A 23,455-nucleotide genomic window follows, 5' to 3' on the forward strand; every position below is an offset into this window, starting at 1 on the left:
ACCTCTGCCTGTTGACATGAGGCCAGCATATCACATCTCTTAAAGGAATATGGAACCAAAATAGTGCAAATTAGATTTACATGTTTACATTTTAAGCCACAGAAAAACAATATTGGCTTTTTTACTGAGCATGTTAGCAGAGGAAAATGTACCCTTTTCAATTGACCCTATTGTCTTTTGTTTACAATGACTGTTACAGTTTCACAATCACAGCTATGGGTGCTTAAGTTTCATTATGTATTTGGTTAAAACACTCACTGTGTTTCCATTTTACGAGGTTCCCTCTTTCGGCCTAGCTCTTCTACTGTATGTACTTTTTATATTATTTTTACTTAATACCGGTTTATTAATTTTCATACATTTAATTTGAATTATTATATAATTGTCCTTTTGTCATTGTCTTTCTCCCTCGGGTATGGAATGGTAAAGGGGTGGGGGGGAGGGGGGATCCTTATGTTGTCCACTGTTTTACCTACTCACCTTGTCATGTCATGACTGAGCTGTTTTGTTCTGTTGAAAAAAGAAAAAGAAAAAAAAACCACTTAAACATACTAAATACTAAATGTTTTATGGCTGTGGACAGTAGGCTATGCTCTCATTTATGGAATGATACAAAGAGATTAACACTACTCTCTGTAAAACCCTTTGACTTTTATATGTCAACAAACAAATGTTAAACCTGGCTTGAGATTTGTTCTGAGGCCTGTACTACGAAGCCGGATTTTCGCTTAGCGAGCTAACTTCAGGAAAAACTCTGGGTTTCCGGTCCTACGGTGCTGGTTCTCTTCTTACCGGGCTAGATCTCCATGGTAACTTATGCTGAATGGCAAACCTGCTCCGGAGCAGGTCTGGTTCCAGATAAGAGATCAACTCAGTGAAAGCACCGCCTGCTGACCAATCAGAGCTCCGTGTGCGGAGTTTAAAGCTATCAAGTCATATTACAGGATAGAGGAAATACAGAAAAACTGCCGTTGCAGGAAAGACGGCCGGCAAAAATCAACTGACTGTGTGAACGTGAAAATTAAAGTTGTAATTTCACTGATGAACTGGGGTAGTCTCATGGGAATATCCATAATATATTTAGTCACATTGTCTCCCCTTAAAAAGTGAAGTTGTTTAATATTACCTAAGCTTCTGCCTTCGCACACTTTGAGCGTGGTGCAGACATTTTCCAGAGAGATGTGTATCTGATATGATCCTGTACCTGTTATTTCTAGATTGGCAAGTTGTAAATAAACCACATTCGATGTTCCTATATTTTTGTACAGGTTCTCTATCACAGCTAATTGTGCGCTTAGCATTGAATTGTGTTTGCTTAGTCTATTTCTGAAATTATTAGATATTTTTGAGTGTCTCATAAATTGAGTTTTCATGATGTGAATATCCGTTTCTGAGGCTTTTCGACAGTAGCTATAGAATAACGCTGTAGTCCAGATTCTCCAGACTCAAGCCCTGACCTACCTGTGGAATATGACTATCTGCAGTGATGGTTTAGTGAAATGATACACTCTAAAAATATCTCTCAAACTTAAAAAAAATATATTGATCATGATTCCCTTAAATAAAGATCAGCTTTTATTTTTTTGGTTGTTTTTAATGGAGTTATCCAACTTTCCATCCTCCAACCCAGAGAGAAAGAGGAAAAGAAAAAAACAGAAAATTAAAAATACAAGTTATTAAAAAAAAACATTTTGAGGAACACTCTCCAAGCTACAAAACATAAACGTGTTGAACTCAGAAAGACAGAAAAGAACACAGGTTCCAAATCTTAGACAGTCTTTTTAGTTACAAATTAAAACAGCAAAAAGCATAGTTTTCACATAAACATCTTTTTAAACTTTTGTTTCTGGTGGTTGTGAGGTTTCCTCTGAGGGTGAACGTGTCCGAGAAGAACATAGAGCCCAGTCCGTTGCAGGATATAGACCGAGCCACTCTACTTCCTTAGACCCTAGAGAATAAAAACTTTATAGACTATGTGCGAGAGCTGCATCGTATTGTCCAAGAAGTCTCTTTATGATGAGCTCGAGAAAGTGTGCAGCTTGTGTGTGCGTGTGTGTGTGTGTGTGTGTGTGTGTGTGTGTGTGTGTGTGTGTGTGTGTGTGTGTGTGATCTGACAGTCTCATTGCTTCCCATCCTTGTATTGTCCTCTCATCTGTATCTCCTCAGAAATACATTCTCTCTCCTCTGAACCAGTCAGTAAGGAAGAAAAAAAACAAAAAACAAAAAGAAGAGCCAGTCTGCCAGCTGATCCAGCCTGTCAGCCAATCAGCTCGCATCTTGCAGTCCACCAACTGTCTGTGGTCACCTGTACTCCTGTGGTGTGTGTGTTGATCCAGTTTCAGTTCAGTCTGTGACCATAAATACATGAAGGCTCCAGCCGGTCCACAATTAAAGCTCCGAGGAAAACTGCGTCCGTCTGCTCCCTCCAGAGGAGCCGAGCAGACAGGACCTGCTGCCGGTGGTCCAGCCGACCCAGAGTAAACTACAGGACCTCCCACAGCTGAGGGGGAAGGGCAGAGAGAGGGGGGGGGGGGGGGGGGGGTTATATGAAGAGGGCTAGAGAAAGAGAGAGAGAGAGAAAGAGAGAACAGAGAGCAGGTCTTCTCTCTCGTCTTCATTTGTGTCTCTGGAGAGCTTTCCTCTTCCTCCTCTTGAAGAAACAGCAGCACCTGCAACACACACACATGTCTTGTTCAACTCATTCATTGACAATTTGATGATATGAAATATGTCCTATTATCATAGAAAGTGGGGAGATATAATAGGTTATGATGGAGAACGAGAAGTGACCACTGACTTTTGGAACTTATAATGTTCTCTTTTTCCCGTTATAAGGATAATACAGTTTGATTGACAGATCATATTATTAAGCGACCCAAAAATAGCACATTAAATAACAAACGATGAGTGAAACATTTAAATAATAATAAAAATAAAATAGAAACTGAGAAAAAAACGAAATAGCAAACAGGGGTTGTTTGAAATGAAAACAATGAAATGTTCTCATTGAGCAGGTTATTGCAAAGTTGGTTTGATGAAGGGCTGAAAGGCACTTTATATTTTATATCAAATAAAGATGTATTTGTTTTTCTGACAAAAGGGGAACATCGGCTGAGAGATTAATAAATCAGTGCATCCCTGTTCGTCAACACAAATATCTTCCTTTATCAAATCTAACCATTATAAGATCTGAATCCACATTTTCACGGGCTTTAATAATTCCAACATTCCTTTTGGGAGTCTATACTGAAACACACAAACCATCATCAGCGTACTTCAAATAGGTGTTCAGTTTCATAAAGAATATCTAGTTGAGATCATTTTCACAGATAATACCATTTTGATGGGATTTCTGATATTGGAGAGAATTATAATTTTTGCATCAATATGACCATTTTCATTGAAAAACAACAATATGATCAGGTTGTGGTGGCAGAGTTCCCGTTAGCCGGTAATTACCGGACTATGACCGGTAAAATATGCTGAAGACCGGCAAATCTAAATCTCTCCGGTCAAAATGTCCGGTCAAAATAATTTCCCCTTAGCACAATACCGCATCAGTTGCACCACTTATGTGACAGACGAGAAGAGTATGTGACAGACGAGAAGAGTATGTGACAGACGAGAAGAGTATGTGACAGACAAGAAGAGTATGTGACAGACAAGAAGAGTATGTGACAGACGAGAAGAGTATGTGACAGACGAGAAGAGTATGTGACAGACAAGAAGAGTATGTGACAGACAAGAAGAGTATGTGACAGACAAGAAGAGTATGTGACAGACGAGAAGAGTATGTGACAGACAAGAAGAGTATGTGACAGACAAGAAGAGTATGTGACAGACAAGAAGAGTATGTGACAGACAAGAAGAGTATGTGACAGACGAGAAGAGTATGTGACAGACGAGAAGAGTATGTGACAGACGAGAAGAGTATGTGACAGACGAGAAGAGTATGTGACAGACGAGAAGAGTATGTGACAGACAAGAAGAGTATGTGACAGACAAGAAGAGTATGTGACAGACAAGAAGAGTATGTGACAGACAAGAAGAGTATGTGACAGACAAGAAGAGTATGTGACAGACAAGAAGAGTATGTGACAGACGAGAAGAGTGTGTGACAGACGAGAAGAGTATGTGACAGACAAGAAGAGTATGTGACAGACAAGAAGAGTATGTGACAGACAAGAAGAGTATGTGACAGACAAGAAGAGTATGTGACAGACGAGAAGAGTATGTGACAGACAAGAAGAGTATGTGACAGACAAGAAGAGTATGTGACAGACAAGAAGAGTATGTGACAGACAAGAATGTGACAGACGAAAGAGTATGTGACAGACAGAAGAGTATGTGACAGACAGAAGAGTATGTGACAGACAAGAAGAGTATGTGACAGACAAGAAGAGTATGTGACAGACGAAGAGTATGTGACAGACAGAAAGTATGTGACAGACAAGAAGAGTATGTGACAGACAAGAAGAGTATGTGACAGACAAGAGTATGTGACAGACAGAAGAGTATGTGACAGACAGAAGAGTATGTGACAGACAAGAAGAGTATGTGACAGACAAGAGTATGTGACAGACAAGAAGAGTATGTGACAGACAAGAAGAGTATGTGACAGACAAGAAGAGTATGTGACAGACAAGAAGAGTATGTGACAGACAAGAAGAGTATGTGACAGACGAGAAGAGTATGTGACAGACAGAAGAGTATGTGACAGACAAGAATAGTCAATTCTAATGTCTAACACTTAATGTGGAGAAAGAGATGTCCTGTATGGGTTGATTGTGCGTTGATCTGTTGGTAATGCCTCGGGGTTCCGGTGGGCATGTAAACAAATGCATAATGCTGTGCTATACTTTGTGGCCTCACCCGGTTGCATAGCGAGGCTTATTGTTTAGGTGTCTTTTAATAAGCAGGTAGTCATATCATTAGCTAGAACTAGCTAGATCTGATCGATATGGACATAAACGCGAGTGAAGTCTAATCTGACGGGAGCAAGAGATCAGCTGCTGCTGACGAGTCGACACGCAGCTCTGCATGATCCCATGCAGCGGTGAGCGGAACAAAACACACACTTCAGGTTAGAATATCACACGTAGCTATTTTAATTACCTCTCAAACTACAGTAGCCTACCTAAACTAGTTATAGATATGTTTAGTTTTACTGTCGGTCACTCATTACTGGATCAGCGAGCTGCATGAGACGGATACTGGCGGGCTGTCAGGAGAAGGAGAGAGCGCTCCGTTTATTATTCCCGTGTTATTGTAAGTTACTGTACACTTTTGAATAATGTAGTTAATCTACTATAATTAGTTTGTTTAATATCGAATCATATCAATTTGTTTTAAAGCTCAATAAATAACAAAGAAGACCTTTGACCGGCACTTTTCTAATTTTGTCCAGAAGATTTCAACTTTAACGGATATTTTGACCGGCAAAAAAATATTCTAACGGGAACTCTGTGTGGTGGAGAGGATTTGTAGAAAAGGAAAATCATGACATAAGTCTGTAACACCCTAGTTGTACTATTTAAAGTGGCTTAGTTGGAAAAAGTCATTTTATTCCCTTTAAAAACCTTAAGGCAATTCCTCTAAATAATGAGTGTCAGAAAAAAGAAGAGCACAGGCAGACTTTTTGCACCATCAGCATTATGTTAGAGCAAAGTCAACAACATGCTTTTAACAGTCATGCAGTAAAAGCGCTGACTAAGCTACAGGAAGTCCAGGTGACAGTCACATGAGCACATCTGTGTTATTACCTGTTTGTGCAAAATCACATGTATTTAGCTTGTAATCTGATAGGTTTGCTGGTGTTGTGGTTAAAAGGTGTTGAAATCCTCTACACATATATTCTGCTTCAACGTTTGTGTCCTTACTTGGTATCATCAGCCACTTCCACCTCTGCGTTGGCTGTGATTGGTGCGTTGGAGTGTCCTGCAGTGGGGTCGTCTGTATTCAGCTCCCCATTGGTTGAACTCATCACCTGGAGTTGAGAAGTAAAAGAGAGTAATGAGTACAGGTACAAGTCCCATAACAGAGGGATCAAATAAACGCCGTTTGTGTGTGAAAACAACAAGTTCTCTGTACACTGACAAAACAATGGTTTAGCAATTCAAAGCCATCTTCTTATTTCTTTGCACAAATTCCAGCCCAGATCCTCTCAATCCATCAGTGTCCTGCTGTCCATCCTCACAAAGGGAAATGTTTTCAGATGTAGCCAGCCTAATGTGGACGTTGTCTGAATAGTCCATAAGGGCCGTGACCTCCAGGAAGGCATTCAAAACATTGATATTACTGCCATGCAAAAAAGCTGCAAGTTCACTTAATGCCTTATAACAAAAAGCAATGACTACTCTTGGGACTGGACATGATTGGTTCTAACAGCAGCAGCTCTGACATCACATACATGCTCGCACAGCGGGTTACTATTCATTTCAACATTTCACCCATCTCCATTTCTAGTTGTTATTTCCCATGCATTTAGTGCACCTGAAATGTCAACTTTAATAACAAATGTAAGGACCGCCCACTTAATGCCAATAGAGTAGTGCAGGAATGAGTCTTAACCCTGGAAATGAGTTAGCATTTCAGCACTTTGGGGCGCGTCTCAACGTCACATCTAAAAAAAAAAAGCAAACGCAAATAAAAGAAGATTTAGAACAATGTTTACTTAACTTTGCCTTTAAATCCAGGCAAAGTTGATGAGATAAAAGAATTATCAAAATATAAGACGATATGTAGCCTTATATCACAACCAATCAAATATCCATAATATCGCCAAGCCCTAGTTCTGACATGCTGAGCCTTATTATAGGCAGTCAATGTCATGTTCTGTCTTCCTGGTGAGAGATATCCGGGTGTGCATGTGTTCCACACCACTTTCTACTGGATTCATTACATTTCTCCCCCCACTCTTCTTCTTCTTCATGTACCTGTGGGCTGCATTCATTGGACACAACACTGTACAGTAGAAATACATTTTTAAATGTTGCCAGTTTTTAATGATTTGTAATAGTTTCTTTTATTTTGCATATTGACTGGCCATTTGATTTGTGTTTTACAGCTGGATTTGTCTGCCTGTATCGTCTGTGTTTGATCTGTTGTAACTTTGTGCATGCTGCCCTTCTTGGCCAGGTCGCTCTTGGAAAAGAGATTTGAATCTCAATGAGTCTTTACCTGGTTAAATATGAATAAAACCTTTTAGAAAAATAAACACGTTTTCACACTGCCACAAAATGAGATTGCTTTGTTTGTGGGAATGTTGCAAAAGGTGGCAGATTTGACGTGGCTACAGCTGCTCTCCATACTCAGGCCTAAGCTACCCTGGTTGATCAATCAAACAACACATACACGTTTTCTTGCCGGTCAATTAACTGTAGTCTGCTGAACACAAACAAAGGCTTCGTTTACAAACCTGACGCTGCTTCTGGAAAAGTACAAATTCCTACAAGACAACAGCTGTGTGCTTCTACCTTGATCATTTCAGCCAACATAAGAAAACTACCATTGCCTCAGCGCATTGAGTGGTGCAGGAATGAGTCATAAAACCCAGAAGAAAGTTAGCATTTAAGCACTTCCTGTCTGCACCTTTTTAGTAAGATGACAGGAAAATACATTAGGGAGTACCTCACTGATGAATGTCTGAAGCGTCAATGTGTCCTAAGGCTGTGAGGCTACTAAACGTCAACCAGCAGAACATTAGCCACCTTTAGCTTAGCGCTGGTGAAGGGCAGCAGTGTGAAGGTGATGTACTTTGTACAGAGCCTACTGTTAGCTTTTAAATTCTGTGATTATATTTACGCTTAAGAAATTGGGGAGACCAACCCTGCTGAACAAAATGTGTAAGTATCATAAACGTGTGTTGGCCAAAGATCATATTTTCTGCAATATTCCAAAATCCAATGGAACAATTACATAACTTTTTTAGGGAGCCCTAGGGATGTTAACTTCTTGGTTTTTCTACACAAAAACGTCCTCACTGCACCACCGCTATTCAAGCCAAACATCAAGTTAGTAAGCATTGAGATAGATTTGGAAATACTCTCTGCTCTGTCAGCATAGAAGCCAGACCTGCTGTCCTCTTACAGAAAGTCTCCAGTATCTAATGTGAAAAAAGGACTGATAGTTTGGAAATAATTGTGACATTCCCTAATTGATGCTTTGCTATGAAAGAGGATTAGGGACACGTGAGAAACAGTTTTTGGGACGTGACCAAAAGTTAAAACAATTATTTCAGTGTTGACTTTAATCTAAGATTTCTGAAAAAGAAAGTCAGAATATTATGAAAAACTTTTTATAATGTCTTTCCAGGATTTATTTTTTTATCTCAGAATTCTGAGAATTGTTCTCATAAATCTGAGATCAAAATCAGAACTCAACCTTTTTTTTTACTTTTGGTCACGTCATGTGGCCCTAATCCTCTTCCATGATTTGCAAACCTTACATGGATACATGAAGGCTTTTTTTATTTCTACAACAATAGTCCCATGTGAGGGGATTATTGTGAGGAAACAGCGTTGGGGTGAGCCCTGCTCTGTCTTAGAGAAGGTCATGCAGGCGGACAGATACAGGTAGGCAGACAGACAAGAAGCCAGCAGAGCTAACCCTTCCTCTCAGTACCTGGACGGACCCGCCCAGCCTATCAGCAGTGAGATGGGAGCCCAGCAGCTCTCGATTGGTCACTGGAGTGGGCTGCGACTCACTGCCTTTCCCCTCTGGAGACTAGAGGAGACAGGAAGCCCAATCGCAGGAGAAACCACACAGGAGAGGGAGGGAAAAGGTGAAGAGTACAAATAAAATGGAAGAGGAGGCTCGCCGTGGAAAAGAGGAACAGTCATGATAGAAGGAAGGCGAGGGAGAAGTGGGAAGCCGAGCAGACGGAAAAGAGGAGTGGGCGGTGTGAGGAAAAAAAAAAGAACGAGGAAAGAGAAAAGAAATAGTGAGTTCAGAGTCAGTATTTGGTGGAGGGTGTGCAGTACAGTGAGAGTGCACAGGAGACTGTAGCTCCCCACGCAGAAGGGCTATTCTCTTTGCTGCCTCACCTCACCTGCCCCAAAGGCCTGCAGTGTAACTACAGGCGCCTTTTGAAACGTTGACTGATGGGTGTGTGTGTGAATGCAAAAGAAGGAGGCATGCAAAGATAATCATGAGACACCATTTGTTCTGCTTCCAATGGATTGGTATTGTCAGCCACACAGGTTATTTTAAAACAGACACATTGGAATGCTAAAAGTGATATTATAGCTGAATCAGGATTTGCCTGTTTTTTCTTATCTATTGTAGAAAAATGTGTAATTGATCTCATTCTTCAATACACCTTACCTGATAGGAGAAATACATGATTCACTCATCAGATAGACCACAATTAACTCCTATATCTGCCTGCATTCTTACCCATAAGACCCACCATTTAGTGCATTTGTTCATTATTTGAGATTTATGATTTCCACCTTCTCAGAGCACAACAGATTGTAGTTTAAGTATGAAATCATATAGTTCTGTTCTGCTGATGGGCTGCAGTTAGCTGAATACAGAAGTCTTTTAGGAGAGTTCACTGACACTCTGCACCCGAGCTGAGAGCGTCGTTTCAGTCAACTGACACGGGTCGTGCTTCTCACCATTTCCCCTCTCTCTACTTCCATGGCAGTCAGTGTTGTGGTGAAGTCATTTAAGAACCCGTTTATGTTCCAACCTGCCCTGCTGCTGCATCCCTCAGGTTACTTCACTGAAATCAGGTGAATTTAGTTTTAGGGGCCGGCCGTATATAATATACACTACATGTTCTTTTTAGATTTGACTGGCCAAAGTGTATTTGGGTCGAACGTATGAATATTTATATGGACTAGTTTTGTCGCGATTCTGCATTATTCTTTGATGAAATACTACAACTAACATTTCATACTGTTTGTAATAACATATACAGAAACTGGATTTCTTTCAACACTTGAACACAAAAAGGGTCCCATGAGTTCTTCTCTTTAGTGGAACAGAGCAACAACCTGTGTGCATTCTTCAAAAGTATTCCACAAATGCAAAAAAACATAATTGGAAACTCAAGAAAATATTTGAGACAAATGTACCTCCCTAAACAACACTAAATCACCAAAGCAATAAGAAGCTATCCTGAACCTAACATCAGGCACAACATATGTGCTGTGCTGCTGATCCAGTCTGACTACAGCTGTGATGGTGGCTGAAGAAGAAAACAAGAATCTTTACCACCACCTGACCTCAGTGTGTTCAAACCCTTCTGTTAAACAGTGTCCACACACATCTACTGTCCACTTTTGATTGGACCAAACAAGAAGAATGTCCAACCAATGTTTAATAATGGCAATTTAGCTTTACTCATTTTTAGGCAGAACGGCAGCATGTGGCCAGCAGAGTGTGGCTGCTTCAGAGATGGGAAGCCAGTCTAGAGAAAAACTCATGGATTTGCTCTTGCTATCTGCGGCTGAAAAGTAAAAGAAGAACTCAGGAAAAGAGTAAGAGATCCCACTACACTTAGGCTATATCATTATGTCATTATTAATGTGTGTCTGCTATCGTTATAAATGTTGCTGCTGCAAGGAATCGTGGGGTGGCATTATCTTGATTCCATTGCGCCATGTATCAAGAGAAGTATTTTCATACTTCTGTACTCACGTGCTATTTTCAGTGCGTGCTAATTAAAAGAACAGCAACATGCACTAGGCTGCCCCTCAGATCCTTTGTGTCACTCAGTTAGCAACCTAACTGAGTTGCGTGTGTGTTCAGAGTGTGTACCTGGTTTTTGGTCTGCGGTGCCTTCTCTCGGCTACTCGTTTGAAGTGGAGTCTCACTGGCCACTGGACCAATAGGAGTGGGCTAAACACAGGAGGTGGGGGTTAACATCAGATCGAAATAAGAAAATACACATTCAGTGACATGAGATTTCATTTTCTGGACTTTATATTCTATTACTGATTTTGTGCAGTTATTTCCAACCTTCTTTGCTCTGAGGTGGCCACTTCAACCAAGGAGGGATTTTTGCTTTTTAGATTGTTTCATCCTACTCAGTAATTCATGACGATTCATGACAAATTCATTGATAAAGACAACCTCAAAAACAATAATTTTGTGAACATCTGAGGGATATCTAAAAAAGGTGAACGTGTCTGTTGACCCCTCAGATTTACTAAGGTTGGGAACCCTGGATCTAATACTGTTAAATCAACTATTTTGCCATTCAAAACTAATTAACACTCACATTTAAACATCACCAATAAACTCATATCACATTATTTGAAATACAAAAATGTAAACATTGTTTCTGCTGACCTCCGTCAAGTGAGTCTATTAAGATTAAAAATAATTGTATACAAGCAATGGAACATATGCTTCCAGCTGATCTTAAAACCTGCCTACGATTTTCCCACTTTTGAGTTGATTTTCAGTTTTATTTCTTAATGATATTGGCCGCTACAATTAGTATAATGATACAATGGGGTATCAGCTGACAGTGAGCAGAAACTAACCAGAGGCTTCCCAGTCCAGTCGTACTGGTAGTCAAAGATGTATCCGTTCCTGTCGAAGAGGTCTGTGAAGAGTTTCCTCAGGTAGTCGTAATCTGGCTTCTCGAAGAAGTCCAGTCGACGCACGTACCGCAGGTAGGTGGCCATCTCTTCTGTTACATACACACAGGTACCAAACCCACACACACACATTCAAACACAGAGACACAAGATTTGATCAACATATGCTAACTTCACCATATTTGCAACAGCTGAAACACAATCTTTTTTATTTAATTTGTAGAGCTGTGTATATACACACCTGGGAAGTTTTCACAGAGGACCTCTATAGGTGTGTCTCTCTTTGTGTCTCCTATCTTCTGATAACGTTCTTTCAGAGTGTCAGCCTTATGAAGACGGAGACATGAAGGAATGTATTCACTGTTTGTAATGGAAGGCAGCTTAGGAGAGGTGATGCAGAGAGAAAAACAACTCTGACAGGACTGATAAACACTCACCTTGAGGCCCTGCCAGGGTAGGCTGCCTCGCAGGAAGTACATGAACATGTGACCTAGAGCTTCTAAATCATCCCGCCGGCTTTGCTCTGAAACACAGGAAAACCAAAGGCTTTAATTACTCTTGATCACGACAGATGGGGTTGTTTGTCCCATATTGAGTAGGCCTTCAAACTCAATCAGAATGAAAACAGTGACAAAATAATTATTACAAGAATAAATAGCTTACAATTGTGATGACCCACTAATATTTCACGCTATTTATTTAGCAATTACGCAAATATACTTCTTTTCTATATCTTTTTCAATTGACCGACTGACAAAAACGATTTGAGATATGTGACCTTGTGGAGCACATTTTCCATGACTATGTGATATTATAAAAACCAAAATATCAGAACTCTCTACACTCAACAAAACAACATCATTAATTCAGTCCCAATTGTTTCACCACATTTAACCGTGTCCATTTGCCCCTTTTTGCACACTTTTTCATCCTCAACCACTTTGCGTCCTTAACTTGGGGACAACTGGCCGTGGAGAAAAGTTTCCTGGGAGGGAAGGTGCTAAAAAAGGCACTTTTCTGTAGAGTTACTTGCATTGAGCTGAGCCAAACAAAGAAACAAGTTCACTTGATGGACAAGCTAACGCTCCTGTTGCTCAATTAGCCAGAACTTTGCAAGTATAAAATAATACAATTATTTGGTATTATAAAAGTGAGGTCTACAGGCAAAATAAGCGGAATGTGCCATTTGGCATTTTAAATGAAACAAAATAGCTTTTTGAGAGCATTCAATATTTATAAGATCATCTTTGAGAATGAGGGCCGGTGTTCACATCACAAACAGAGTTGTTCTCCCGAGCTCCCTGCCAGTGTCTTTTTGCCAGATCAAGGCGCTATGTGGTCACAGGCCTACAAAGTGCTGATTCGTTCCATTGTTTGCATTTCTTAAACGGTAATTATCTTATTTTTATTAATAGTACAATTTCAAATCTTATGTAGTATTTTCACTTTATATGAAAATTGCTCCACAAATGTTCTCAGGTAGAAGACACTTATATCATATCACAATTGTGTGATTTCGTCGTGTTTCTACAATATTTGTACAAAATTCTGCAGAATCCTCACCTAATTATTGAATTTATTAATAATGATCGAAACACAAATGAAACGTATTTTGCTTACATACACATGCCTAGACATCTATGGTTGATATGGTACATATATGGTATCATTAGCGCGCTGCTAATGATCGCATGCTTGGTCGAATGCACTTATTGTAAGTCGCTTTGGATAAAAGCGTCAGCTAAATGCAATGTCATGTAATGCTTACCTTTCCCCAGATGTGTATTGATGCTCATGTATCTAGCCGTTCCAGTCAGACTCTTGTGCTCTCTGTATGGGATGTGTTTCTTCGTCTCTGGGTCTATGTATTCCTTGGCCAGGCCGAAGTCTATGATGTGGATGGTGTGTTGCCGTTTGGAGCCCGGTCGGCCCACCAGGAAGTTCTCAGGCTTTACGTCCCGATAGATCAAGCTTCTGGTGTGGACAAACTCCATGCGAGTGATCTAAAGGAAAAAGAACAGAGCACAAAAGGCTAAGATAAGTAATCCAAGAATAAAACCAAAAAAACAATGACTATGTCACCACTGTTGTGCAGTCAGTCCATCCATTACTGGAGAATCTTACTGCTGTAATCGACCTGCTACCACACTTCAGGCTACATTGTTACATTTATATTATATATACTGCTTTTACTTACTTATCTACCTGAATGTATATTTCTGTACATTGTAATCATTTTATAAAAAATATCATGAGCATGACTTATATCTAATTGTGTTGTTTACATCTTTATCCATACATTTGCTGCAACAATGTACATTTCCCCTCTGTGGGACGAATAAAGGAATTCTGTGTTTAGAGATCAAAATCAAAATAAATCTGTTTTACCAGCTGTATAGCTATCATGAGGACAGTTTTCAGAGAGAAGGTCCGGTCACAGAGGTCAAACAGATCTTCTAGGCTGGGTCCCAGCAGCTCCAGAACCATGGCGTTGTATTTACCACACGGTCCAAAGTAAAATACCTGGGGCACACCCTCTGGATGAACACACGGAGAAAGGACAGTCAGAACAGGAGTTGGACACATTGAGAAATCAACACGGTGCAGTTAGCTTCCGTCTGGCAGGCCATACTGAAGCATCTGCTGTCAGACCCGCCCAGAGCAGCCTCTCTCCTCAGGCTGTAGGACTCCACTAGACCATCATCAATTGTTTATCTTTTTCTTGTGTAGAAACTGGGGCTACAGCTTGTGCAACCCTGTCTCTAGAATGACAATAAATCATGAACTCCTGAAATATCCACCTAAAAGCCACCATGGCTGGGTGAGTTGACTCCGCTCACAATACAATACAATACTTCATTCAACAGTAAGTTAATGATATGAATATCTTTGAACAGAGATATGTCTTCATTACTTTAGCCATGTGAATGTGACCTAGGCCACATTGAAGAAGTGGTTATCCAGTGACCTACTGTGAATAAAATCTAAGTTGCAGGCTCTGTGTATGTTGTCTTAACTCAATTCTGTGTGTTTTGGCCATTTCTGTTTTTAAACATGACTTATTTAAATCGTAATTCTCTCTCAGTCTACATTTTCTACATTCGCCTTTTATCTGCAATGTACCTTTGCCGCTATAACGCTGTGGGACAAAATCAAGGATTTCTGAGTGATTTCCGATGTCGCAGAAACCATCAAGATTGAATCTTGTGCTTGTGATCTTATTGCACCACCAGCGATGTTGTTGTTTTAATACCATCTAGTTATTAAAATATTTTTGGGTAAACAAATGGAAATTATATGTTGTACATATAACGCAGGGAAGTGAAATCTGTATATTCTTTATGAAGCGCACAAGTGGTTAAGTTTGCACTGCAGAGATGGTGGGTTTAATATCCAGTGGCAATCCTTCTGGGATTCGTGTTCCAATTAATCAAGGGGTCTTGTCTGTTGTTGTTGTGGATTGTTGCTTCACTAACAACTCATACTAGTTGATCTGGGCATCAGCACAATAGAGGGAGAGCATCAACATGTGAAGATATGTCCAAAACATCGAGCCTACACCCTCCCTAGGTCAAAAGTGTAGCAAGATATAAGATCAGTGCAAAATCAATCGGCAGAATTGTTTGACTGATATGGGACTTCTCTTTCAGAAATCATGATAAAAAGGAGAACTTGAAAAGGCTAATTTACTAATTCATATTTGTGTTTATGACACGAACAAAACTCCTTATTCTTATGAATGTTAGTCACATGGAAATCCTTTCATTAAGACTCTGCCGATTGTCCCAGTAGAAGACTTAGTGAAAGCCTTACCTGAACTCCCCAGCTGTTTGTAGAAGCGATATTCTAGGTGAAGCTGTGGCGCCCGGGACTTGATGGGCTCCTACAAAAGGAGGATGATGTCTCAATAAGAATAGTCACACAACAGAGGTAGTAGTAAACAAATAAAACCCATTTCATAATATACATTTTTCTGACACTGCTGTCATACTGAGGATCCCAATTGTTGCAAGTATAAGATGGTTAATTACAATGTGAAACGGCTTCATATGAAATATGGAAGAATAATGCTCCTTCTTACTTACACTAATAAAGTGTGCTGTCCTACAAAGCTATACACTATATAAGGACAGTGGTGCAAAGTAACTAAGTACATTTACACAAGTACTGTACTTCATTCTGAGTTATTATTATTATTTACTTGAGTATTTCCATTTTATGCTTAAAAAAATTTGAGAGGTCATTTGTGTACTTTTATTCCACTACATAATACAAAATATAATCAACACTTAAATAAGGCTTTAGTTAAAAGGCCACTCGGCAGTAACAAAATAATCATTTAATTCCAGCTTTACAGGCTTGATAAACCCATTCAAACATCCATGATTATAAAGAAAACATTAAATATGTGATGTATTATTATGCTGCTGTGTTTATTGTATTTTCGTAACACTGGCACCACAATTTCCTCCGGGATAAATAATGACTTATCTTATTCTGAAATGGGCCGATCTGCATGATAAGTACTTTTACTTTTGTTACATTAAGTATATTTAGATGCCAATACTTTTGTACTTTTACTTGAGTGACATTTTGAATGCAGAACTTAAAACTGAGTTTTACTACACTATGGTATTTCTATTTTTACCCAAGTGCAAGATCTGAGTACTTCTTCCACCTCTGTATTTGGAGAACTTATTTTTACCAGTTTGATAGCCACATATTCGTTGGTGTACAGGTTCTTCCCAAGTCGCAGCTCTCCAAAGTTCCCACAGCCGATCTTCTTCCCGACCCGGAAATTTGGTCCGACCATCAGAACCCCGGAGTTGGAGCTGGTGCCCCGGCTTCCGTGCCCCGATCGACTCCCTGTCTTCCCGGGCATCCTCTTCCCCTCCTCTGCCTCCCCCTTCGCTCCACCTCCTCCTCCTCCACCTCCTCCTCCACCACCTCCTCCACCACCTCCTCCTCCACCTCCCCCCACTCCTCGCTTGTCAAAGTCCATCAGTTTGTGGTAGCCTGGCCTCTCCACGGTTAAGCCGATTCCATGCAACCACAACTACTACCAAAACGACTGTCTAGCAGCTCGACAGTCAAATGTTAGGATTTCCTACACTGGGACAAAACGTGGGAAAAAATGTTTAAGATGAACTGGGACAGATGTGAGATGAATTCGTAAAGTATGAAGTATGCTTAGTACTATGAAAAAGATGGGCTGGTGAAAGTGTAAAAAGCAAAAGCTGATGATTGTTGGGTGGGGTGTTTAGATGACTTAATGAAAGAGGTGAACAAGATGATGGGGTAAGGGGGTACCACTAGCAACTAGTTTTAAACCCCCTTGCAGGGGCCAGAGATGGTGATGGAGGGGAAGAGGTAATAGCCTGGTCAGTCACCATACGTTGCTATCCATATGCTAACATGCTATATGAAACTTGGAAGCTCCGCTAGCTTGAGGCTTTAGACAAACCAGTCCACCATGACAACTGCCTCTCACTCAGCCCCAGGGCACACTTTGACAGCAGGAATGTGTTGCGTTGATCAAAAACTATTTATATCGGACTTTCCGTTACCGCTAGATACTTTAGGCGTGTGATTTATTGCCATAGGGCTTGGTTAGTTGCTCTTCAGCTTGTGCTCCTGTAAATGCTGGATCTCTGTACGTGTCTTCTGTCGCACAGAGGCTGATAGTCTGTCACAACGCTTGGTCCTATGGAACACCGGCTGAAGCTTTGGGCCCTAGGTGTGAGGACCGCTGAGTGATGAGAAGTTTTAAAGCACCACCTGGAAGAGATACAGAAAAAAATATTAGAAATTATTTCATCAGAATCAGAGTCAAATGTATTGCCAGGTACGTTTACACATACACGGAATTTGCTTTGGAGGTGCTAACAAAAACAACATAAGAATATAGGTTGTAAGAGGTGAAAAAAATTACGATTTTAAAACCATTTGAAATGTCAAAACCTCATAAAGACACACAGACAAAAATCTATTTAGTGGTATTGGTAGGATTAGATGTATATGTAAAAACCTTTATAGCAGAAGTGACAGCATGTGTCCTCTCTAACAGAAAACCAGGCCAGATCTTCCTCCTGAAGGACAGGACATGTTCTCTAGTGTTTCTGATTTCCTCTGCTAATAATAACACTCATCCTGGCTTCTCCCGTTCCTTCCTCCTCTCCTCTCAGTTTCCCTCTGCACTTCATTTTCTTGCCATGCTACGTAAAGCCAGTAAATAACAATGTATGTTTTTATGAGGTGCTAGTAGTATATTCATTCGGTTAGAGTCCAGTCCAACAGACCAAGTACGGAGTGTTGGCCTCCCTGGCACTGCCGAGGGGCCCTTGAGTACACCAGCCTCCCACACTGGGATATAATATAATATAACTCACTGCCCCTCATAGTAGGATGGGTTAAATGCAAATTCTGAATGTCCTTGTGTGTACTATGGGCTCAAATTCTCCATTCTCCTTGTATTCATTAGGATCTAACTATGCAGTTAGAAGATGAAAATAATAATTGTTCTATACAATTTACCAAAAAATATCAATGTTCTTTGTTGCAAGTGAGTGAATAGCGATGTACAAAGACAATCAGTTCTAAAAAAATTGGCTTAACACATTGAATTGAAGATACACAGATATATAGTCACTTATACTCACAAAAAAACACTCCATAAAAGAGGTTTGTGTTATTCTTTCTATGGAGGTACTGCTCCTACAAACGTCACAGCCTTCATGCCACACTGATGCATGTACGTTTAGGTTGTTCTGTATTTGACTCGGTCAACAACAGAACAACAGTTACTACCAAGGGGATCAGGGCCATTTCTTTAGTCACGATAATAACATGGAGGGGAAGAAAAGCAGTGAGGAGGAGGAGGAGGAAATGTCTGTGATAGTGGACAATGCATTGTATGTGGACGCATCTCCTCTGATGTCATTAACAGGAAAAACATGACCGCTGATCCGCTGTGAGGGCGACATGTGAACTCTAAACACCAGCAAAGTGACCCACTTCTTATATGGGTTTTTTTTTTTATTGTGTTTGCTACATTTCTGCAAAGACTACATTGACAACAATCAATATAACTTTTATATGTAAAACAGGCACTTGAAATGACAACTAAACAGTCATAATGTATCATTGTGGTACATTAAAAACACCTATAACAGTCAGATATTGACATTCTGATGTCATCAAACCCCTGTAACTACAGGCGACCCCCACAGGATATTGTAGCCAATAACAGCAGCTGAATGCATGTTAAAAAATGCCAATAGCATTAACTAAATATAAATATAACACACTGCAGTTTGTCATATATTCATTGTATTTAGTTTGTACTTTATTTAGTATATTTAAATTTCGTGTTAATATTTTTCTCTATTATTTTTTCATGCTGAATCGTTTTTTTTTTTAAATATATATTTTATTTGTATATTAGTTATATTTTTGAGCAAATTCCTTGTATGTGTAAACGTACCTGGCAATAAACTTGATTCGGATGAACATTGTGATTCAGAATCATGTGTGACAACAACTTTAACTACAGAGCAGCTGCCTGCGTTGACTCTTTGCCTGTGAACTTGAATAAGTCGTTTCTGTGGGAACATTCTCAGCCGAGGTTTACACATTGAGGAAATGAGGTTGCTCAAAACTAAGCAAACAAGTTAGTGAGATCTGCTAAAGTCCCAATTCATATTCAAATGTATCTGCAGTGACTGTAGTAAGAACTCTGCCTGTAATTATATCCGCTGTAGCAGATCAAACGCTCTTTTTACCTCCCACAGAGGCCACTGTCAGATTGAGCTACTGACAGCAAAAATCAATGATACTGTATAGGCCATATATGAGAAGGGTTAGGCCTGCGCAAAGCAAGAGGCAACATCACTCCCACAGTCTTTGGCTCAGCTCAAAGAAAAGATGGCAACTCTGGCATGAACAGAATCTAGAAGACTGGCCTTTTCTTGAACATTGCTTTGAGCTAGTTATGTTTGGTAAACATTAACTTGCTGTAAAAACTCTGCTCCCTTTGCTTTTGCCTATGTATGCTATTTATGCCTTTTAACAAATCCTAGGATAACAAATAGTTCCACTTTCTTTAGTCAATTCTCTACTCAAATCAAAATCATGCCCCTAACTGGAAAATATCTTCAAAATAGGTTAGTATCAACCTATTTATGCTAGGTACATATTAAATACCTTTACGATATTTAAAATGTTCTTTGACCCCAGTACTACTTATACCTGCATAACAACGGATGATATCTTCAAATATTATTTGAGGGTGCACGGGAAAAAAGGCCTTAAAAATAATCCTCGGAAACCCTTACTGGCAAATAAACTTGATTTTTATTGAAAATATATAAAGCAATATAGGTACTGATAATGAAGTAGACCCACTAACCTGCATTCATCCTCACATCCAATAGTATCCTCTACACAGCAAGCCACAGGCTACAAACCTGACCTCAATCACCGACACAACAGATTGAGCTCTTTTTCCAAAAGAACACAAATGTGATGCAGACGAACTGTTTCTTAGATATGCCTTTGTTGACTTTCAATACAACATCTGCCCAGAGCCTCTGTATCAGCCACGTTATACACCATTTACTTGCTGTATTTACAAAGGCAATCTGCTGACAATGCAAATATATCAATACATGCTTATAAGGGGAACATATATTAGCATGGGGATATATACATGCAAAAGCTTCCTACATGCATATTTAAGATTCCACTAAATGTATGCTACATTCCAGGTGCAATAAAGGAACTGTATGGTGTCTTTCCAATACATTAGAAGTTACTCTTTGTTTTACTCTAAAAGGTAACAAATGTACTATATTTACTGCTCTCTCTACTTTGCAAGTCTCCTCCAATAATCGTTGTTAGGTTTGGTATAACAACATTTCAAATGTATATTCCTACAGAAGGTTTGCGTATCAAAAACACCTAACCGTATGACTAGATAAGGAGAGCATGTGGAACTGGTGGCCCCAATGGACGGACAGGCTTGATCCTACTAGTCAATCTCTTCATTGCAAGCTTTTCTCCGCAGCCACTTCAACGTTCTGACTTACATTTTCAAGGGAAATACGGTTTATATCAAGCTGTACCAACATGGCCTTGTCTCACCACCCACACTCCAACGATCAACTTAGCTGCACCCCCTCTTACTGGTCTCCATTAATGGATTTAGGTACCTGTGAATATCCAGAGGCCTAACTGATATACCGTAGAACACAGTTCTGTTCAAAATCGTGGTATCTGCCACTATTTCTGAATTTAGCCCAGAAAGCTGTTAGGGGGGTGAACTGTTTCAGAGTTTGCTAATGGAGCTAATGTTAGCTGGAACGACTGCAGCAGATTCCAACATATGTGGAACAGTAACTGTTCAATCAACTAACCATACCCCGGGGTTCGATACCCGATGAAAACTGGAAGATTATTTTGGAAGTTATAATATTATAGTGTTATTGCACGTCAACATATTCACCGACCCAGGCAACGCAGGAAGTTAGGTTTAGGCCACAGGAGTTTGTGTGTGAGTGTTTGGCCTTGGTGTAGCTTGTCAACGTTAGCTTCATTGAAACCAATTGGAAATAGCAAAGTAGAGAGAATGCACTGCAGTAGCACATTGAGGGAAGTAATGTCAGAAAATACAACAACGACAATAGTAACGAGCAGCAGTGAAAACGGACCACATCAACAGCTCTCTACCCAGCTAACGTTAGCTTTTACTAGCCTCTGTGGTCGTAACAAGACGTAGCCTGGTAGAAGCTAACATGTTAGCCAGCTAGCTAACTAGCCAGTGTTGGCTAACGCTGAATTTCTGCCCATACATACAGTCATTCATAAACATAGCTAGCTAATTCAACAAACCAATATGTAAAAAGTTCAAAGAACGACAAAACGTACCTAAACCGACGTTCTTTCTGTTGCTATTCGTCTACTTCGGGATAAATGTTCTTATTTCCTTCGTGTCGTTTTCCTGCTCATCTCTTTTTCTGTGGATGTTTGGCTAACCAGCTGAAAAGCCTCGCTAGTGACCGTAACGCAATTTGCGTAGAAGAGGATAAGTGCGGTAGTAAACGGAGGAGGCGAGCGTAAACTGCTTTGAAGAATACCAACAGAAAATCTGTGTGCGTGAGTGTAGCCTACGTGAGAGGGGGTCACGCACACTTTGATTTGTGGAGAGCTGTTTTGCTTTTCACCAGCACTTTTTTCATACTCTTTTCTGGTGTTTCTAAATATATGTATCCAATCTAGAAAGTCATATGATGTGGTATTACCTTTGTATACCAGCATTTTATTTTATTTACCCGCATATGTAATATTTGGTTCTAGATCTTTAACAGTTTTCCTGGTTGTCTGTACTTTGAATAACTGCACCTTTTTGAAGGAATTTGCACCACTGAATACTGAAATAGCTCCTTAAATATGTCCTGCATTGTGATCCTATCTTATAAAGGATGCCAAATCTATAGTGCTCACCTTACATATTCTCTTAATAAACTCATGTTCAATCAAATTGCTCTTACAAATATTATAAAAAAGGTTCGGTCAGCTGAGCAAAGAAGGATTGTCTGGCAGCCCCAATTAATTGTTAATATTGTGAATAGTGTTTAAACTACTATTCAAGCTTTATCGTTCTTGTTAAATCTTTGATTTTAAATGTGTCAAATATGTCTCCGTTTATGGACTGCACTGTCAGAAGCCAAATGAGCAACATTGTATTACATATGTTAAAAAAGGTCATGTCATATAGCTTGTTTGACTTATTTTAAACTCATAATATGCTACTTTAATTTTATTGGCTGGGTTTACCATGGACATTAAAAGTACAATAAAACTACTATAAACTATATGAAATACATATAAATACACTGTTACACCTACCCTGTTACAAGGTGTCATTTGTCTTTTTGATTGATAACAGTTATAGACTTCCTGTCATTGTGGTAACATCAGCGTTAACGTTTTTTATAATGTGGGGATTTTTGAACAGTTATTGACCATATATGGAGGTTTATAGTGATGGTCAGCGTTAGTCGTGGCTGTCACAGCCTTCATCAGCTGCACATCCTATCTGAGATCTACGTCAGAAGCTTCTGTCAGTGTTCTACTGTATGTTCATGTAAGTGTGAGATATAGCTGACAGTGAATCCAGAGCCGTGCTCACACAGTGACAGATCACAGAGACGATGAGAAGACAATCACACATGTTGCTTCTGCTGGTGAGTCTGCTGTACCTGAGTCCTGCTGAAGGTAAGGTTAAGCCTTTGTAAATCAAATCACATTATAAGATAAGATCAGATGTCCCTTATTGATCCCAAGTTGGGACATTTTATTAAAATGATACTAAACCAAAGTAGAAATAAAATCATATACATATATAATTCATGTGTGCAATTTGTAGGGTTTAAGAATACATTCAAATGTAAATGCAATGACTGTGAGTACAAATCAAATTGTTCAGGGTTACTGAAGGGGAGAAAACAGAGTGAAAGTTGGTTCAATAAAGAAACTATGGAGCAGGGATTATTCATATTATTATCAGTGGTAGTGTAACTAGAACATGTGAGTCTATCTGTCTGCATTAGATTTAGTAAGAATTAGAAATGGCGGCACAGCCATATTAGTAAAGATCATAGTCATCGATCGATTTTTGCTGGTGGGGGCCTTTTTATTTGCTGTACAACCATAGTAATGATCACTATGTGTGAAAAACCATGATACACTATGTATGTAAAAAGCCTTGTAACAAAGGGTATGTGTGCAGGAGAACTCTCTGACCCAAAATGCATTGCACATGCAGTATATTTCAGAATGTTTTCTTAATATGATATCCTCGTGTACACGACTTTCATTACGTATATGCAAACGTATTATAT

The 23,455-nt window shown here is 39.6% G+C and overlaps 1 protein-coding gene across 3 annotated transcripts; it reads right to left on the reverse strand.

Moving 5' to 3' along the window:
- Positions 1-1,552: 1,552 nt before the first annotated feature.
- Positions 1,553-21,633, reverse strand: LOC117473549 (casein kinase I-like). Of its 3 annotated transcripts, XM_034119195.1 has the most exons (12): positions 21,480-21,633; positions 16,261-17,333; positions 15,369-15,438; positions 13,944-14,092; positions 13,324-13,558; positions 11,993-12,078; positions 11,797-11,881; positions 11,499-11,647; positions 10,768-10,848; positions 8,623-8,724; positions 5,880-5,986; positions 1,553-2,669 (listed from the first exon to the last, which is right to left on the reverse strand). In XM_034119195.1, the coding sequence occupies exons 2-12, from the start codon at positions 16,555-16,557 to the stop codon at positions 2,615-2,617; spliced, it is 1,416 nt and encodes a 471-aa protein (XP_033975086.1). In that variant the 5' UTR covers positions 16,558-17,333; positions 21,480-21,633; the 3' UTR covers positions 1,553-2,614. The 3 variants fall into 3 exon arrangements, with proteins under 3 accessions (XP_033975086.1, XP_033975077.1, XP_033975068.1); XM_034119186.1 differs by lacking the exon at positions 8,623-8,724 and having other exon boundaries at positions 11,499-11,644; XM_034119177.1 differs by lacking the exon at positions 8,623-8,724.
- Positions 21,634-23,455: the final 1,822 nt, after the last annotated feature.

This window comes from Trematomus bernacchii, unplaced genomic scaffold, assembly GCF_902827165.1.
Source record: "Trematomus bernacchii unplaced genomic scaffold, fTreBer1.1, whole genome shotgun sequence".
In the NCBI taxonomy this organism is placed as follows: domain Eukaryota; kingdom Metazoa; phylum Chordata; class Actinopteri; order Perciformes; family Nototheniidae; genus Trematomus; species Trematomus bernacchii.

What these genes read in the sequence shown, in the direction of transcription:
- LOC117473549 (XM_034119195.1), bottom strand. Translation starts at nt 16,557, where the DNA reads ATGGACTTTGACAAGCGAGGAGTGGGGGGAGGTGGAGGAGGAGGTGGT. An exon ending in CAAACAGCTGGGGAGTTCAG is followed by an intron (nt 14,093 to 15,368) that starts GTAAGGCTTTCA and finishes GTGTTCATCCAG; the next exon opens with AGGGTGTGCCCCAGGTATTT. An exon ending in CCTCTGTGAAAACTTCCCAG is followed by an intron (nt 11,648 to 11,796) that starts GTGTGTATATAC and finishes TGTATGTAACAG; the next exon opens with AAGAGATGGCCACCTACCTG.